This window comes from Chroicocephalus ridibundus, chromosome 2 (assembly GCF_963924245.1).
Source record: "Chroicocephalus ridibundus chromosome 2, bChrRid1.1, whole genome shotgun sequence".
In the NCBI taxonomy this organism is placed as follows: Eukaryota; Metazoa; Chordata; class Aves; order Charadriiformes; family Laridae; genus Chroicocephalus; species Chroicocephalus ridibundus.
In genome coordinates, this window is record NC_086285.1 from 131,793,421 (window position 1) to 131,813,367 (window position 19,947).

Consider the following 19,947-nt stretch of genomic DNA (forward strand, 5'->3'; position numbering starts at 1 on the left):
CCTGAGTTGCCTGCCCCTTCTTCCAAAGGTCATAAACTCTCCTTTTTTTTTTTTTCCTGAGCTCCAGCCAAAGCTCTCTGTTCAGCCAGGTCAGTCTTCTTCCCCACTGGCTTGCCTTTTGGCATATGGGGTTAGCGTGCTCCTGCACTTTTAAGATTTCCTTCTTGAAGAATGTACTGCCTTTCTGGACTCCTTTGGCATCGGGACTGCCTCCCAAGAGCCTCTGTCAGCAAGTCTTCTAAACAGGTCAAAGGCTTCCCTCTGGAAGTCCAGAGTAGCAGTTCCGCTGACCCCACTCCTAACTTCTCCAAGAATCGAAAACTATTATCATTTTGTGGTCACTATGCCCAAGATGGCCTCCAACCATAACATCACCCACCAAGTCCTCTGTTCACAAACAACAGGTCCCGCGGGGCCCCTTCCCTAGTTGGCTTACTCACCAACTATGTTGCTTGCATTAGCCTGAGCTCTGTATATACTTCCTGAGAAGCTTATCTCTGCCTATAAATAAGGAACCACGAGAAAGAATTTTCTTAGCCTATTTTCCAGATTTACACATGTAAAGTTATTTTTCCCACCATAGTTTAGCAGCATGATGGATAAGCTACGAGTCAAATGTTGTGAAACATAACATGCTGTTTCTGCCATGCCTCTTTTTTTAATGCAGTGTGACTTGTCTTTTTATCCTCTTGAAAATGTCTGTAAGTAGCTTTTGAGACTCAGATGTATGCAAAGGCTGCTTTACAGAGAGGGATGTGATTTAAAGTTCTTGGAATCTTTGTGCTTAAATGACTACAGTAATTCATAATTATCAGAAGCGCTATTTAAAAAGATAATCTGAAAACTGTCGTATGCTTTTGTCTTGAAATGAACCTTCTAGGTATAGTATGGTGAATACTTCAAAATGAGCTGAAAGTAAAATCTTTGATCAGGACTTTTATGGTAACTGAGAGGCACCATCTAGATTTTGGTGAAAATGTTGGATGGCATTGTTTTCTTAAATACAGACATCTGCACCTGAGTTAATTCTGAAGACTTGAAGACCAAAATACACTTTAATGGTCATTGTGCTTATTGCCCTTAAGAGTAATCAAATAGAGATTCAGTACTTAAAATACTGATACTAAACTTAAAAGTATTTTACGGCTTTAAGGAAATGGAAGAAGGGGTGGTTTCTAAATACATGGTTGTCAGCACAGACTTGTCAGTCATTTTTGTGTTTGAGCTCTTTATCTTTCCATTTCATAGCATTTTGGGGTGGGGGAGAGGGGAGGTTTGCTGTGAAGATTCATTCCTGTCAAAAGAAACCAGACAAAATAAATCTTTTAATCAGTGAATTCCTAATGACTAGTATTTAACCTATAGCTTCTATATTCTTGTCTTTGCTTAAATTTTTTGTTCCCATAGTTGGTATGCCCAGGAAAAGTGGAGTCTGCTCCAAAATCCCTGTATTTTTGAGAATCTATGGTGAACATGCCTTTTATGAGAATAAAATATTATAAACAGTTGTTTCCCCTTTCCTTTAGCGGACTTGAATATGATGCACAAGCAAAACGAAGATGCATATCATAACCCAGAGGCAAGACTATATGAAGATAAAAGGGCTATTGTATCTGTTGACCTAAGTTTGGCCTCCCCGAAACCTGAGAACACAGAAGCATCTACAAATAAAATAGCAGGTTTTTAAGAATACTGTATTACAGCTCTAATTATTCGTAGGTCTTAGTAATCAAAATTCTCTAGTTTCTTTACTCCTTTCTTGTAGTCCTGTGATAGTGTTAGTTCTCTCTACCTGTGAAGTCAATTTTATGCTTCTTTCGCGAACTTCTTCATTGCTGTCACTGTGTGCATTAATAATGTATTTTCTTATTTGTCTTGTCAGTTATGATAGATAATAAGTGTTTTAGCACTGAACAGTCAGTTCCAGGTTCAATGTTATATAATCAAATCTTCATACATGTTTGTTTTACTTTTAAATGATACAGTAAAACACAAGAGTATAGAAGGAGAGAAGACAGAATAAAAGCAGGGGGAAAGTCTGCAGATGTATGATGTTATAGGTTAAGATGAAACCAGTACAGTAACTAGGTTAACAAGTTCTAAAAAGTTGCAGGTAAATAGGGTACATATGCAGCCCTGTGCACTGCCTCCAAATTTTAGGGATTTTATTTTATTTTCTTATTTAAAAAGTAGTTCATCTTTCTCTTCTTATGTTTTGTTAGACATCTAAATGAGAGAACTGTGGTACTCCAGAACTCTCCCCAGTTTGGGATGGGCAATGGTCAGGATTGGTGATGGTCTCCTCAAGTCAGCTTAGGTGCTGCTTTTCTTTCTCCGGTCTGAACTGTTGCATTTTTGTGTAAAAAAAAAAAAAAAAAAAAAAAAAAAAAAAAAAAAAAAATTACATGGTATTTGGGGCATGGATCTACTTCATAAGATTGCAATTCAGTGTTCTGATCACTGGCTGTAGAATCGGGGTTTTTTGTTCCCTCTGTCCTCCCTCTTCCTCTTTCTCCCCAATATGCTGTATATTTAACCATTTAGTAGGAAGTGAAACAGGCAAGGTCGATAAAGCAGAATAGCAAAGAACCCCCTGGTTAGATTGCTTATTTGGGGATCAGAAGGTGTGGATCAGCAACGGGAACTTCATAGTCCTACACTTTCCATTTGATTAGTCAGGCAGTAAAGTGGCTTTGTGTAGGTTTTGGTTTTCATTGCTTCATTTTGTTTATGGTGGTGTGGGGTTTTTTTTTTTGGTGTTTGGGTTTTTTTGTTTTTTTTTTTTACACCATCCCCTTAAAGAGGATCTTGCAGGATAGTAGCTGGTACACAGTAAGTTCATTCTGCGATATTTTCCATAGTAACTTGTTCTGTCTTCTGTCCATGCCTTTTAAAAGTAAAAGGTAAAGTAAAGTAAGTAAAGTAAAGGGGAAACATGAGAACAGCTACTGCTGTATCCATCTCAGCTCAGTGGAGCTGTGGCTCTTGCACGTCCTTGCACTGTCCTTTGAAGCAGACATGATATGAACGAAGAATGTGCTGTGTCAGGTGAAGAGTTAAGACAGCTTACTCTTCTTTTTCTTACTTCCTTTCTCCTCTACGTCCTGTCAGGAATCCTGTTCTGCAAAAACTGTTCTCTGTGGTATCTGAGTTAATCCTCCTTTCTAGGGCTTTTGGGACTGTATGGTTATGACTCTTTCATAACTCAGGGCTGAGAATAACTTAATAACCTCTCGCCAGTGGTGTGGCTTCCAATACAGGGGAGGAAACTGAGCTGAAAGAGACCTGGCACTTCAAAATTCATAGTGTGGAAGGCACCTTACACTGGCAGAGTTCAATTTTTTGACGGCTTAAAATTTGATTTGCCAGTTTTGGGCTTTGCTTTTTGTAGCATCCATTGCTATTTTACCTAAAAATTTGTTCTGCTAGGATCTTCTGTTTTTAAAGAGTGAATAAACCTAAGGAACAGAACTGCCTGTGCTAAGTCAGAGTAATTGCAAGCAGTGAAGTTATGGGATGTAAAATCTTTGCTATTTGAATTAACTTAGAGGTAACATTTTTAGATATAGGATATATGACTTTTATAGCTGTTATTTTGTAAAAAGACGGCTGGCTTGGACATTGTTAATTGAGCAGTTAAAACCTGACAGTATTCTAGGCAGACAATGGATGAACTTTTAATCACAGCTATTGTTTTCAGCTATACCCTTGAATTATGGCTGTCATAAACTAACTTTTGAAACAAGTGTCTCATATATTCCCTCTTCTTCACTCTGGCTTGCTGTCTTAAATTTGCTTTAATCGTTATCTATAACTTTTTTCTTCCCCTCTCTGCCTCCTTAGGTTTTACGTTTGCACAGACCTCTCCTTTTGCCCGAGGTAATGTGTTTGGTGAACCACCATCTCCACAGCATCTTAAGCGACAAGAGTCATACAAGAACTTTCTTCGTCTACAGGTGAATGCACACACCAGTTATCGTTTTGTTAAATCAATTTTAAAAAAGAGAGACTACAGTCAAAGAAAATCATCACTGATGACCAAAGACCTTATTCAGTCATAGCCACTTCTGTACATAAGATGTGGACTAAGACATACATATATATATATATATAGTCTCAGATTTTTGCCTTACATAAGAAATGCCTGTAAAAGTGATGCTATTAATAGTTGGCTTTATTAATCTAGATTCTGTCCTTTTTTTTTCCCCTGAGTGCAGCTATCTAAATACAGTATTGAGCTCTCAAATGATGCGTACAGTACAAGTTTACGTACATAAATATGTAAAGAAACAAAGATGTTTGCCCTTGGAAGGCTACATGCTACAAACGTGCGTTCATCAGAAGGAAATGGTGATCAGTGAGAGAATAATAATGTAACTATTTATTGATGGGTATATAAAATGTGACTGTTATTCTAGCAGTTTCTGTCTTCTGTCCATAATACTTTGCATATAATCTTATGTCACAAGACTTAAATGTCAGTTGAATTAAATATCAATATCAAGATAGTCCTAGATAATTTCAAAGAGTGTGAATGTCATGTGGTCGTTTGATGTGGATCTCTTAAAAAGAAAAGATCAAGGCCTTTTCCATGTACAGTGCTGCCAAAAAGAATAAAGAATGGGCAGACCTTTGGCTTCAGTAAGTCAGTGCTGTATCTAAAAATGTTGTAATTGTGGAAAGGAAACAGATTATTGCTATGTATTTTTTGTTTTGGTTTCCCATCTTCCATTATTTAATCAGTGAAGAAAAGTGTTATTCCAGCACGTGTGGAGTAGAGTAAGCTTTAGTAGCATTTGTAATTAGTGTTCTTACTGGAGGGTGTTTCAGTAAAGAGTGGCCAAAAAGGAATAGCAAAATACCAGCTCATTTCAAAGGAATTCTGAGGCTGAAATGTAGGTCTGGCCCTAGAATTATTTCAGTTGTTCCATGTAATCTTTGATTGCACAAGTAGGTACTGCAAAAGTCCATAGATGATCACAATGGTAAAAGTTGTTCATCAGATTATTGCTGGCTATTGGCAATTGAATACTTCTTTGCTTTATTTCTAGATTGAAGAAAAGAGACGTAGGGAAGAAGCAGAGCGAGAAAAACTTAGAATGGAAGAAGAAAAAGAAGAAAAAAGATTAGCTGAACAGAGGATGAGAATTCAAAAAGCATATGAAGATGAACAAGAAGAGAAAAGAAAGAAAGAGGAGGAGGTGTAGTATTTCCGTACCTTGACTTTTTTCATCCTAAACTAACCCTTTGTAATATCTGTCCTGTAGATTAAGAAGGTAAACTGAGAAGTGTCCTATGAACTGGTCTTTGTTTTTAAATGGGTCTACGTTAGCCAGAGGAGAGGCAGAAAATTGTCAGTATGAAATAGCACATTCTTCTCAGTCTTTATGGTGTACTACCAATTTGAAGTACTGTTAATTCTTCTAAGAAAAATTGTATAGTTTTATAATACAGTGGTGCTCTCCTTTCTAAAGGAAATTGTTTGTGAGGCCAAAAAAAAAAAGCTTTGTCAAATTGGTGAATTAAAGTGGTTTTTTTTGTTGTTTGTTAGCCTCTTACATCTAGCTCTTACGGAATTATTTGTATTCTGAATGTAGCTATACAAGAAGATTTCTTAAAGCCTTTTTTTGAATTGGCAGGATATATCTTTGAGGTAAGAATACAGCTTGTTTTGGAAGAATGCCAAGCAAATCTAATTAAAGCTTTTCGTAGAGGTAGACTTGCAATTTAATTCAAACTCAAAAGCTTTATTTATCGTCAACTGAATGAATTTGCGTAATTCAGAATCTCATAAATAATTGTAGGTAAAGGACACAAGGCCATCAGAGATGGAAAAATCTGTCAGTACCCTGTGGGATTATCAAGGATCAGTTGAGGATGTAGGACTTCAAGATTTCTAACACAGAACGCTGGGCTTGCATTCTAGATTCTCTTCCCTAGTATGAGCAAGTTAGTTGGATGAGTCTTGTCTTCTGGATAATAGTATAGTTATAAAGTAGGAAGCTAACTGGTATCATCGCTAACTAACACAAAACTAAAGTTGAGACTGGATGATAATTTTCTCTGTGGGCTTGTGATAGGGTGGTACACGTTTGCAGTATGTTTTGTTTGAATCTGAATTTTTGGAAATGACTCCTACAGTTTAACCTTAACTGGCAGCAGATCTGGGCACACAAACTGGTGTTTATTGAAGTTATTATGAATTCTGTTAAATGATGCTAGCAGAGGCAGGACTGCAGATGTTTAATATTTGCATGGCATAGTTTTTAATTTGAATGTTTGAAGTCAGCCTAATGAAATATGCTTTTTGTTTCAGACTAATCACTTTGATGTGTAATTTTAACTTCTCAAAGAAAACCAAAGCAAAACTTTTATTGAAGTAGAGTCTTTTTTATGTACTAATAGTGTTTATGTTACAGCGGAGATTGAAGAATAAAGAAATAATTCGATTAGATGAAGAGAGGCAAAAAGAGGCAGAAAGAAGAAGGAAAGAAAAAGAAGAAAAGCAAGAAGAACAACTTAGACAATATTATGAGAAAGAAAAGATGGAAGAGGAAAAGAAGATGGTATGCATCAGTGACTTTCTAAGATACAAATACTTCTCCCTGACTTTTAAAAATAATTGTATTTTAAAGAAATTGCATGATTTCTTAGACCTCTGCCTTCAGTGTTGTTCGCCTCTTAGTTTATCAAGTTATGGTACACTTAGCTCACACACACAGAACAGCTGATTGAAAAATCAGACATAGTACAGTGGAAACTTATCTTGTTGATCAAGTACGTGTTAAAAAAATAGTAAAAACAAGATAAATAAGAAAAAGATGCACTCTGTAGTTGATTTTTATATCTACTGTGAAGTACTATGGCCTGCTTTTGCTGAGGTCCAAATACAAATAAAAATAAACTTATATAATTTGAAGGACTGGAGGATTGTTCATATTTAACAGTGATGTTCTTTGTAATATAATTATTTTCTTTTGAGCTGGGTGATGTAAGAAGTCCATCACATAGAATTCTGATGGACAAAATCTAAGTAAATTACAGAACTGTTTTTTCCTCTTCTAGAAAATTCTGCATGTCATTTCTCTAAAATGGACAAATACAATGGAATTGTCTAGGGGGCAAAAAAAGATATGTAACTTTACCATAAATTAAAAAAACCTATGTCATAGAAAAAAAAGTATTAAAATTACTATAGGTAGAAAATGAAATCACATGCAATAATTTTTATAAAATTTTATAAATTTTATACTGTTAAGAGTTGAAAGCAAATTAAATACAAAAATAATTCAGTTGCGATAAGCAAAAGCATTTTTCTGTCAAATGAAAAATATTAACAAAACTCTTCCTTTCCAAAATAATACCTTATTCAGAATCTATGGGAATGTGGTTTCAGTCTTGCGTTCCTCCTTGCAGTTTTCAAGGCAGCCTTCTCCCGTCATTCCTGCTCTTCAGAACAAATCAATAAGAAAAGAGGAACGGATTCCCTCTGCTGAGAGCCATATATCTTACTATGCACAAGTATGATTTTTATAGTCAACTTTTACTGATTTAAGACAGTACAGTGTATGAAATCCTACCAGGTTTTTAATGTTTGCCAGTTATTACTGGAATACTACAAATAACTGGAGACAGTCTTTATATTAGCCAGTGTTGTAGCTCTGAAATTTAATGTTCAATTTTATTCAAAGTATTGAAGAACTTCTTTGAGGTGTGTTATTTTAGGTTTTTTTTCTGCATGCTCACTTTCTGTAAAGATGAGCTCCTCATTTTTGAGTCTACATACTCTGTCCAGACCCTTACCAAGGGTTTAACGATCTTAATGTTTAGGGTAAGAAAGTGTACATCTAATCTAGCAATTCATTGTGTTCAGTTATAGAAGAACTTAGCACACGTGTGAAGTTTAATGTTGATTCCTAGCTACAGACATTATTATTTTATCTTTGTGTTCTAGAAGGTGCAAAAAGATTATAACTCCTAATGTACTTCGCTTTCTTCTTTGCATCACAAATGAGTTACGGTAGTGGCCCCAGACCATTTGTTTCTTTCACTTGATTTAATGTTCCCTGGGACAATTTAAAAAAAAAAAAAAAAAAAAAAAAGATTCTCCTGTGAAGAGTAGATTCAAATATCATAGATGATTATTTAGTCTCAGGCTACACTTCCAACTTTTATTGGAAATGTTTTTGTTTTTTTTTTTACCAACTGTCTGGATGAACTGGCCTAAAAATTTAAAAAACGAATTTGCCATGAAAATTATAACCTGGAGAAATACTTTATAACGTCGTTGCAGAAAATGTTTTCAGTAAGACTTTAAACCTTATTTTAAACTGTTGCTTTCCCTAAATGTTAAGAATGCTCTGGAAGAAGGTCAGTTAATTTCTGTGTCTTTGCGGTACTTGGTCTAGCTTTGTGTAGAGCTCCGAATAGTGCGTTATAGGTATTATCATAATAATTTGAATTATGCATTTAAAGATCAGATTTAAAAAAACCTTAGGCATTAACAACCCGTAAGGTTATTATTCTGTCTTCCATTAGTAGTGGTAGTTAATGTGAATTGTACATAAAATAAGGAAATAAAATGTACTTATGTCTGCTACGTTTTCTTCCTTTGACATAGTAACATTTCATATCCCTTATGATCACTAGGATCCTCCACAACCAAGGGTTCCTTCTCCACCTGTCCCTGCTAGAAGAAATCAGTTGCGTGCGCTTGGTAGGTATTGTCTTATTGCAAGATCACTTTCTATTACAACAAAATTTGTCTCGGTTACAGTTCTCTCTCTTGGCTGCAAAGGAATGGTCTTATAAAGTTTGCATTTCTATGCGTGTGTTCTCTCTGTCTCTCTGTATATAGTAGATATACTGATATCTACTACAGTGTATTAGTAGATATACTGATATCTACTAATACACTGATAATGTATGGTAATGTAATACCATACATTGTCAGTATATTAGTATGGTATGTCTGGCGTATGAATACAAAATAAAAATGCATTTATTATGTGTCTTCATCAGGAAATATTTTTTTGTAAAAACTCTGATAATGGAATAGTCTGCAAGGGAAGTGCTGGATCTTTCAGTCAGGACAGCGGTGACCATTGTGACCACATCATTGCAAAATGGGAGAGTTTTGGATTAGCTGAATAATGGATTAGACCAACAATGTGTCGAGCATTTCAGTCATAACTCTTAAATTCTGCTTTCCTTTGTTAATCTGACTAATCCTCTGCTCGCTCCTCTTGGCTTTCACTTGTGGTTTAAAAATTCAGACATGCTGGGCGGATCTCAATCTTTGATCTTTTTATGTTGGTTATCTTGGCAATATGTGGGTGGAAAGCAGAACACGTGGAATATAGCGGTAAATGATGTCCTACAAATGCTAACCCCCAGCAGTCAGTACCTGGATCCATGCTGGGAAGTTACGGCTCTTCCACTAAATGGAAGGCAGAGTGGTTCTCAATGCAGCTATTGGATTCTCTCAGACCATCTGTCTTGAGAGAAGTAAAGGCATATGAATTAAATTTTGAGGATTTAAGACAGTAAAACTTGCTTGCCTGCTAGGTTCTGGACTCAGACTAAAAGTCAGTAAAATATCAAATTATTTAAGCATATTGTTTGGAAAATAAGGTATTTATTAAACTGTTCTAACTTGTGGAGGAATGCTGTCCTCACCCCAAAAAACTAGCTTAGACCCTAAGTAGGTCTAAAAAGTCAATGTAAGCACATACTAAAAATAAACGTTGAAGGCAGAACTCTTAAACATGTAATAGGAGAGTCTGCACTGAGCAGACAGATACCCCACTTTGAGTCAGAGGAAAAAGAAATTAGATTGTGTGCTTGCTGATACCACCTCAATTCCTGTCATCTACCTCTGGGACTCTGAGGACTCTGTAGATTTGTTATTTTCAAAATAAGGTTATTTACCAGCAGTGTCCACTTGCTGGTATTTTGTCACTTTTCCTTTTTTAAATACAGCAAAATGTTTCCATTGAAGTTTGGATGCTTTCTGCTGTTCAGGGGATCTGGTTCTTGTTCTGTCCCAAAATACAAGCTCTGACCTAATTTCTAGTTTATGAAATGCTGGGATTCTTGTGTTTATATAATCCTTGCTTTAATTAACAGTTCATCATCAGGGGTTTTTTTCACCTTACATTTATGAGGTAAGCAGAAAAGTGTTCTGACATTCTTTATTTTTAAATTATTTGTGTTAAATTCCAGAGGAAAGAAAGAATGTGATAAATGAATTATCAGAGATGAGGAAACAGCTTCGTAGTGAAGAGAGGCGACTGCAGGAACAGTTGCTAAATGTGGCCAGTGATGATGATGTACCAATTACACGGTAAGAACTTAATCTTCAGTTTTAAAAGTTAGATTTTGCACAGGAGCTCAAAGCTACTGTGTATTAGTAGCTAGTATTAGTTGGCTATTATACATGAGTCAAATGAAAATATAAAGATAGAACTCGTATCTAAAATTTTCTTTCGCACGACATGTGTATGGAGTTTTTCCAAGAGTCTTGGAAAAGTGTAGTGTAAGAATGGCTGTACTAGTAAGATTGGAAATTGCAATACTCTGTCTTGGAGAGTGGTCCAAAGCAGATGTCTAAGGCAGAATTTTATCTCATTACCTTTTTCCTAGGGCATAATTTGTGTCTGTAAACGGCAGTACTGCTGCTGATGAATATGCTCATGAATAGCATAATGCTGTGGAAGTACTTTGTTTCTTATTGAAAATCATACCCTTTTTATTTAAAAAAAAATGGTTTACTTCCAAAACTTATTAATCATACCAATTAGTTAGAAAAGACTCATCAGATCATCAGTCTTAATTCCACTTCATAGAGTATGAGGGTTTTTTTTTAAGTAGGTTATCCCTTTTTATAACACAGTATGAAGCGTCATTACTTTCAATTTTATTTTCATGTTTTGATAGCTTTATTTAAGGATAAAAGATGTGACCTTTATCAATATTATATTTCCACGCAACTCATTCATATTACAGTGTTAAATTATATTCTGCTTGTTTTATAAACTTTTCAAGTGGGAGGAGAGAGAAGAATCCAAAGGACATATTTGAGATGGCCAGGCTTCGTCTGCAGGCTCCAGTAAGACGACCTTCATCAAAGGAAGCACAAGATCCTGTGAATATACAAAATATCTGGGAATTTAATGAACTTAAATATACAGGCAGGTAGATCTTGTTATTGATGAAGAAAGGTAGTGAAACATCTGTTCTTTTCTTCCCACCTTCCATGCCACCCAGGATTTAAAGACGAAAATTAGCCTCTTCACAGCTACTGTCCATACACAACATACTCTGTGGCAGCATTTTGTATATGTGCATATCTCTCTGTGTGGCCATTTCTAGAAGTGCACACAATTTACGGCATTATAATGCTGAATTATCAGTCACAGCACTCACCTAGCTTCTAGTCCTTGCTGCTTAAACTTCTTACGCGTTTGATATTATGATTTTATTGAAAGTAGAGTGAATTTGATTATTTTTTTTTTACCCACCAACAAACTACGATTCTGTGTAACTTTCTGTTTCTTCTTTACCAGAAAATATATTTTTTTAGTACAGTAAAATTGTAAAATCGTTGCTAAAGTGTCTCATTCTCTTAGCCATTGTCACTGTTATTTTCAGTGCTTTTTACGACTTTGTAGCTAGTTCTTTAAAAATGTTTTTCAGAAATGTTCATTTAGGGAAAAATTTAATTCAGAATCTTTGCTCTAGATTCTGAAACACGTCTGGGCTTGAGGCACATGTATCCTGATCCTCCAAAAGATGACCAGACTCTAGAGATTCAACAGCAGGCACTGTTGAGGGAGCAGCAGAAGAAACTTGACAGAATGAGAATGAGGAGAGAAACAGAAGGTAAGGAATGAATGGTCTGAGATGATTTCAATGAATTTTATTTATTTTGCATTTGACAATATTAAAAAAACACCAATTCTAGTTCTACTTACTTCAAGTTCAATGTCAGCACTGCAGTACAAAAGTGTAAAACACTGGAATCCTGAAATTCTGTCATAATGTAAAGCATAAAAAAATTGAATGCCTTCTTTTTTTCTTCCCCCTTTTTTTTTTTAATTACTGTGACTGTTTCTCTTTAGTTCCCTGAGAGTAATGTAACTAGTACTTCATACGTGGGGAAAAAAGCAAGAGAACAGTAGTTTAAGTACTTCTTAGAGAAAACTGCAGAGCAGTAAAACTCTTCAGCTGACTTGTGATAAAAGTGTTAGCAAATAAATTCCCTGTGGCATTTCTTCAGTTCTCACTGAGGAAGTAGATGGCTTTGAAACTGTGAATCGGTTAAAATGCAGCCAGGCTGTCTTCACCTTGGTCTCCTTGTAATGGATTAAATTTCTTTTATTTTGATAGCCTTGGGTTGACTATTTCCGAGTTTCAGAAATCTGTATCCGTAAGCAGGCTTTGCTTTAGAAACCACATGTAAGATATCATAACTAGTTTGAGGTTCTAGAATGAAGTATTGGTTGTATCGCTTGATAGAGATCATCTTAATACAGCAAAATATTAACATCCTAAAATAGTAAAATATTTTGGCTGCATATTGCAGAAGCAGTGAAAAATAAATGTTATTCCCCTTTTTTTCTTCTCTGCACTTAACTCCAAATGTAATGTTCATTTAGATACCTTATACAAACCATCACGAAAGAGCAGTATCTCAAGTTATTTTAGATGTTACTTAAAATTATCATGAGAGTTGCTTCAACCTTTCCAAAACTTACAGTTGCAACTATACAAATGAACTCAGTTTTGAGTGCAAGATACAAATTTCTCAGGGAAGTATTTGTCTCTGTAATTCAGACTGGCCTAACTAGATTTTTGAAGAGGAAGTAACTTTATTTCTGTGGTGGGTTAGCCTTGGCTAGCAGCCAGGCTCCCATCCAGCTGCTCGCCTGCTCACGTCCCCTCATTCTTCTCTCTTTCTCTCTCCTACTGCTTTACAACATCGTTTAACTTTATAGTCTGTCACCGTGTACTGAGCATGAGAATTAATTAGTTGCCACGTATCTCTCTGTTGCCAGTTTATTTTCCTCTTGAGACAAGTTTATCATCATCCTCTCACTGAAAATAGATGAGTGGTTTTATTGTCTGATTCTAAGGCAGAAAGAAAGATGAATTAAAGCAATATGGATTTTTGTACTGTGGGCAAAATGTCATATTATAGGCTGTAGTGGCAAAGGCTTACCTGTTTTCCCATACTGTATGTAAGTGTTCTTTACTTTACATGCTTTATATACTGTTTTTTCGCTGATATACTTTTTCTTTCCTTTTTTTTTCCTCCTCTTGTAAAAGAGAAATATGTGGACTATTAGTGGAACTATATCCTGAGAAATCAATGATTTTTTTAAAATGTCCCTATAGATAAGACAGTCTTTTGCAGACTTCTGGACGATGATTATTTTGGGGGACAGGAGGGAAAGGCACAGGAGCAGGTTTGATGATGTTGTGCTTCAGTGGTGGGCTCTGCTTGGCTGGAGTAGCGTATCGGGGACCAGCTGGTTGTCAGTCCAGGAGGAGTGACAACACGTGGAGCATACGTTCACTCCTGGGGCTTTCTGCAGTCTCCTGCTCTGATTATTACACCCTGACGGAAGCCAAGCGAACTGATTTCATCTAGCAGAGTTTATTCTGACACGGCATCGTTCTTGCTAGTCAAATTGATTGTTGAGATGTCCCACCTGAGGGAGAACATCGTTAGTCTTGAGTTCTGTTGATCTAAATATGACTGCTACACAAACATGCCTATTCCTGTCAAACAGATGTCCGGAATATAGAATAAATATTTTTTTGAGTATCCATGAGTTTTAACTACAAAACTGTTATAATGTTTAGCTTCACTACATATAAGTGAGACTCCTGACTCCTTCTGTCTGGCTCTTGATAGAACATTAAAATAATGGCAAAAACCAAAGTGGGGTCAGGAAATATGCGGCTCAGGTGATACCTAATTATGGAAGAAATCATTCATTTTTGGCTGTCTAATTTTTGAAATTTGATACTGTATTGGTTTGTTTTTCTACTTGATTCATAGCAAGTTTAAACAAAAATCAATAAATTAGAGGCATGTCTCTCCATTATTGGGGTTTTTTGTCTCCTGGCTGTGGAATTGAGACGGAGGATGCTTTGCAAAGGAAGTTTCTGTTTAAATGCTGTTTCATCTGAAGTTACTTACCCTGCTGCATTTTCTCAGTACTGTGTTCCAGTTGCACTGGGATTCAGCAGTGTGCAGAACATATGAAAAAACTGTTTATTTCTATCTGTGTGACTGGATATTGTTCAAGATGCAGTAATTCCTTAAGCTACCAAGAAACAAAACATTAAAGGGTGCAAGAGAGAAACCAAGTATTCATGCAGCAGCCTTTGGTGACCTAATGTATTGCTTTGATGGCTTAAACCTTGCTGTCTTCCCACAAAATTGATGTTTTCCACATTATTCAGACAACGCTTGGACATGACCTTTTTGTAACAAGGGTTTACAATATTGTTGTAAACATAGCACAAAAATAGTTGTAATTGTTGCAATATAGAGAACTTTTTCAGACTTCAGCACAATTTAGTGCAATTTTAGCATTCAATGAAGTGTGATTGTATCTTCTTAAAAAATATCTGTTTGCAATAGCCACAAAAATAGTCGTGCTTCCTTTTGCTGGATAACAAGTTTTGAACAAGATGGGAAACGGTTGATTTTTATTAGTGATGAACAATATAGAAAAAAAAAAAAGTATGTGTGAAAAGCGTGTTTACCCTTTGAGAGGGGCTGATGAATCAAGCCTTAAGAAGGGCTTGCACATGCTCAATGTTCTTAGAAATAATATGCTACCGAATTATGTTTGATTTCTCTGATTCCACTTAAACTGACATAATGAAGTGGGAATAAACATTGCATTCAAACGTTTAAAAAATATTCATTAAAATGTGTGTAATTTTAAAGAAGTAATGCATAGTTGTCTTCATTTTTGCAATAATATGCTGATAAAACTTTTAATACATTTTAGTATTAATTGTTTTTATGTCTAAAATATCGTTTTTTCCCTTGTCTATGTGGCTTTTGTTGCTCAAGATGATTCTGCTTCTGGCGGTAACCCACAAACCATGCGACTGGTAAGAATAAACCAGTTTTTTTATTATATTACTTTGTCAAGTGTGAGAAATATTGTCTTTCACAGATTTGGAGAGAGGAATTACGCTGAAGTAACAAGGCAGCAAACTAACTTCTCTTGCTTGTCAATACAATGAGTAACAGCTTCTTTAAACTTAACATACAAGTTGTTTATCTTTGTATATAGAGAGATAGTTTGATTCTTCAACTCCCTGCTTTTTATATTTATGGGTACTTATTTTATAGTCATATGGTGTTAGATTGCTGCTGGGGGTGGGCATTAGTAGAAAAAGCCAAGCCAGAAGCAGTTGCTCTGAATTCAGGTGGCTTAAGTGATGCACGTGGCAGTCAATAATTAGATCAGTCGTCTCAAATGGGATGTTTATTTTCTGACTTGATGAAGAGCGTGAAATGAAGTGCTGTCAAACTGGAATTCTGCACTAACCCAAACTACAGACTAACAGAGTTCAGTTCTGTCTCATGAGAGCGGGAAGACTGTGCAAAGGCAAAGCCGTTAGCCTCAAGGGTAATACTGTAACTATACACAGAAATGAAACATTTTATATTTAAAAAAAACAAAACAAACTGATGCATCTTATAGTTGTAATCTGTTGCCTAAAATTCTTCTTCAGAGCAATGCTTTGCAGTAAAAAATGTGTTTTCTCTTGTTCTGTTTCCTCTGGTAGTTTCAACTGCTTTGATTTCAGAGTGGTTTTCAACATAAATTATTCTGTAGTAGGATTTCTGTAACAAATGCTTGCAACTATGCACTGAACTATAAGTATTGCTCTTAGTGCTTGTTATTACTATGAAGAAATTTGTTATTTTAATGCTTTAATATCCAAGATTGTATGTGGTGGGATAAGTGAAACATATGGAATCATTCTTCATTTGATCAATATTTCATACAGACCTTGGGTGCAGAGCTGATTTCTAGTGCTGACTGTTCTGAAACTGAAGCAGAACGAGAGGATGTATTTCTTGATGGAAATGTCTGTGTTACACAAATCACCGCAATGGTTGCCCTGTGTGGGCAATTTCAGCAAATGGGATTACTACACGAAAGTGAAAAAACCCCTAATGCTCAAAGAGAAGATGAATTGTTTTAAAATGTATAGGTTTTTCATAGCAATAAAGTAAGGAATAGTACAGGACACTGTAGAGCTGCTGTTTGCTTTGCAGAAGTTTGGCAATTAATTTACAGTAATTATAATTTGGCTCCAGAAAGATATTGAGGGATCTGAATTTGCCTTTCTTCTGTTTAATTTTTGTAGTTCAGGAATGAATCTGATGAATTCTTGAAAAATTCACTGTTGGAATCGGATAGCGCTTTTATCGGTGAGTTTATACCTCCCCTTAACCATGTCATGAGCGTACAAACATGTCATTTAATCTAATGATGTGTCTCTGAAATGATTATTACTGTTTTAAAAGTTGCAGTGGGTATAGATATGGTGATTGTTTTAAAGTATTAGAAAATCATGCTTCCAAATTAAAATGCAGACCTTTATGGAATTGTACTGCAATAAATTTGTGTGGGTCACACCTGAAGTTAATGATGTTGCTCACTTGCCTTATACCACTTCACATCTTTTCATGAGAGGGCATCTTCCTCTGCTCATTGTGCTCTGACTGGGGTTTTGCCTTGTCAAGAAACTTTTTTTTTTACATCTTCCCAGCTTTGGATAAAGAAAAGCTAATATTTGTTCAGCAAACATGTTATAGAGGTAGAATATGGAATGCTCTTCTATTGTTCTGCAGCAAATAAAATAATTTATTAGCAATCACAACTTACAATTACAAGCTGTCCATAGTGAAATATAAAGGTGTTGGGCAGCCAGTGATTTGTTTCATTTTTATTCTTTTGTTTTACAAGCATGCTTGACTTTAAGTATGATTATACAGATATAAAACAGTGATTCATTCTAAATTACTCACTTTTCTGCTGTTCACACATTGCTTCATTTCACATAACTTGCAACACCATACTTGGAAACTTTGTCACCGCTTAATCATCTGAAGTAGATGACTTTTAGGTTTTTTTTTTTAAGATTTTTATATAGAGGACCACGTCTTACATTGTCTTATGTCTCTTTATATAAAGAGTGTCAACCTTTACATAAAGGTTGAATGTATGTAATGTATGAATGTATGCATGTATGTAAAAGTGCTGTTTCAGATGTGATTTTTTTCCACTCACTAGAAATAATAAGGCTAGAACCTGTCTTCTCTTTTTAAAAAACCCAACCAGCTCAGGCCTGCGCATGTTATTTTCCATTAGTAAGCATTACAGTACCTTGAAATTCTCTTCAGTCGTCTATGGGAAATAATCTTACAAGGTTTTATTCTTTGCTGTAGGGAAGATGCAGTAGATTCCTGCAAGTGTTTTTTAATGAAACTAGATAGGTTTCTATATACCAATGATTTTTATCTCTGGCTTGGGTTAAAAGCAGAATTTTCATTTGAAATGTATTCAAGCTTATTCTGTTAACGTGCAAGTGCTGGAGTCACAGGATAGAACCTGGCCTTGGGAAGGGCACGGGATGGGGCTTTCAGGCTTGTTCGGTGCATTTGGTACTCTGTAGTCTGCAATACTTCTTCAGGTTAGGAAATACTATTTATTATTTGCGGACCAAATGACGAAAGGATGCTTTAGGAGAGTCCATCAATCTAGAATTGGGCCAAATATCCTGTCTCCAACAGCGGACGGAGTAGGCGCATGGGGAAGAAGGTGCGGAGGGGGGCAGGCGTGCAGCAGCACTGCAGAGTGCTGTTCCAGCCTCCAGTTATTTGTAGCTCGGAGGCCTCCTGAGTCAAATGCCATGTGTCTGCACTTAATAAATCTTGCTAAGCTGGGTCTTTAATATGTTGTCTTTCATGAATTGGAATCAGCATTTTTGAATCCCTCTAATTGTTTGCCATCAGCAGTATTGGGTCGATAAATTTCCACACTATGCCTGGTGTGTGTTATCTCCTTTCGTCTGTTCTGAATCTGCCACCTGTGTAATGGGGTGCTGCTTGGGTTTATTCACCGCTTTCACAAGGTTCATGATATTTATAGTCCACTCTCCTAGTTTCTCCTTCTTCCCCCTCTGCTGATTCTTGCAGCTTAGTGAGGTGATGGAGTTAATTTATGATACTATTCACCCATTTTTTTCTTCCTCTTTTTTTCCCCACGTCGTTTCTGACTCTTGAAAAGCATGTGCTCCAATACTAAGCTGTAGGCACTAACTAAAACTTTGTTACCCTTTGCATTATTTGTGCTTTATAAAAAGCTATTAAAATTCTGAATATGAATCTGGTGACTTCCATCCCTGAAATGAAAAATAAAACCTCTTATTATCGGTGGGCTGCCTTTTCTGTGATTTGTGCCGCTCACATTGTCTGGCGGTCTTTTGTGAAATACTTGTGGTGTATTTTAACAATGTTTTTCATTTCCGAAGAAGAGCGTAACACTCCCCTCTGCGTTGTTTTTTTGACACGGGTTTAAAATCTAACTCAATTTTGTAATAGATGTCAGCATTACAAATGAATTTGTCTTTATCTCCTAGGGTTCAGAAATTTGAGGCAGTCAGGAATAAAGAGGTTTATCAATTTCTTTTTCCCTTTATTTGCCTCACTTGAGACCCTAGAATTCATTAGTGTTAATGCAGTGATTTGAAAGCACGTCTGCATAGCGGTATCTGAATGGTAGATGCTTAAAGGAACAGGTCTCATCTTAACACTGATGAAACACGAAAGATGCAAATAAATTCTTCTGTAGCTTGTACTTTTTCTGTTGTGATAAATTCACGTGATTAACCAAATTTTTGTATTCTGAGTAATAGCAATATTTTGAATATAATGAAGTTCAACTGATTTTGTAACTAGAATTCTGATAAGTGGATTGTTAGCCATATACCATTTTAAAAATATGCTTGGTTTTTTTTTTTACTTGAAACATTTGTGATGAGAGCGTGAGTACCTTTGGTGAAAGCTGGGGAGGGAAAAGAGGAGAGGGGAATAAAATTTTTACTTTTAGGGAAAAAAAAAGCTGGCAATAGGAAAGAATTTTTTTAAAATACCTGTCTTTGTGTCTTTGAACTTCGTTGATATATCAATCAAGATTTTTTTTTTCAAGCCTAAGTATTTCAGTTTTCAACCAAAATAGTTGTTACTTTTAAAATTTCATTTGAAGATCTTTGAAACTCATGAATATGATATAAAACATTTCAGTAAAATTTATTTTCAAATTGCTAGGAAACAAAAACCCCCGTTCTTTCCACAGGTGTGGTTTATTTTTAATGTCACGGCATGTCCCGTAGAAAACCAAATAACTTCAGACAAATGCTGCAGAGTTGTTCAGTACTCTGTGTGTGTATGTATGTATTTACACACTTTTAATTTTATTTTTTTTTTTGGTAATTTAATGTGTCATACTAGACTAAGAGCCTTTCCAAAAAGTGACTTCATTGTCACAAAGAGTAATTGGTGGTAATGGATTCCGTATCGGTTTTGTTAAGCAAAGTCCTTTCTTTTTCTGGGAGGCTGTGTTCATTGGAGGTACGAGAGGGACCGCAGCAGAAAACAGAGCCCACCGTCTGCACCAAGCCAGCGGAAAAGCCGTAAACCAGCCCCCAAGCAGTGGTTACTGGTCCTGGAGAGAAAACCAGTATCTGTTTGAAAATGTGTTTGAAGTCATTCCCAAGGATCAGCAAAGGAAGGGGGAAAAGACAAAACAAGCGCGAAGCAGTGACATCACCTTAGGGTTCATTTATGTTACAACAGTGGATTAACCCCCCTGCCCCCCCTCCGCTGTAATGTGATAGCAG

The 19,947-nt window shown here is 36.0% G+C and overlaps 1 protein-coding gene across 13 annotated transcripts in view; it reads left to right on the top strand.

The window, feature by feature from the left end:
- Positions 1-19,947, top strand: part of CSPP1 (centrosome and spindle pole associated protein 1) — a 66,527-nt gene that overhangs the window by 39,761 nt on the left and 6,819 nt on the right. For 9 of the 13 annotated variants that reach the window (XM_063327002.1, XM_063327003.1, XM_063327001.1 and 6 more), the window contains 11 exons: positions 1,527-1,679; positions 3,844-3,956; positions 5,052-5,201; positions 6,420-6,566; positions 7,417-7,521; positions 8,650-8,716; positions 10,225-10,345; positions 11,047-11,192; positions 11,743-11,883; positions 15,098-15,138; positions 16,411-16,474. In XM_063327002.1, coding sequence (XP_063183072.1) covers positions 1,527-1,679; positions 3,844-3,956; positions 5,052-5,201; positions 6,420-6,566; positions 7,417-7,521; positions 8,650-8,716; positions 10,225-10,345; positions 11,047-11,192; positions 11,743-11,883; positions 15,098-15,138; positions 16,411-16,474 — 1,248 coding nt within the window. Of the gene's footprint in view, positions 1-1,526; positions 1,680-3,843; positions 3,957-5,051; positions 5,202-6,419; positions 6,567-7,416; positions 7,522-8,649; positions 8,717-10,224; positions 10,346-11,046; positions 11,197-11,742; positions 11,884-15,097; positions 15,139-16,410; positions 16,475-19,947 lie in introns of those variants that run through there. The other 4 variants (XM_063327009.1, XM_063327011.1, XM_063327014.1 and 1 more) reach the window with 2 other exon arrangements.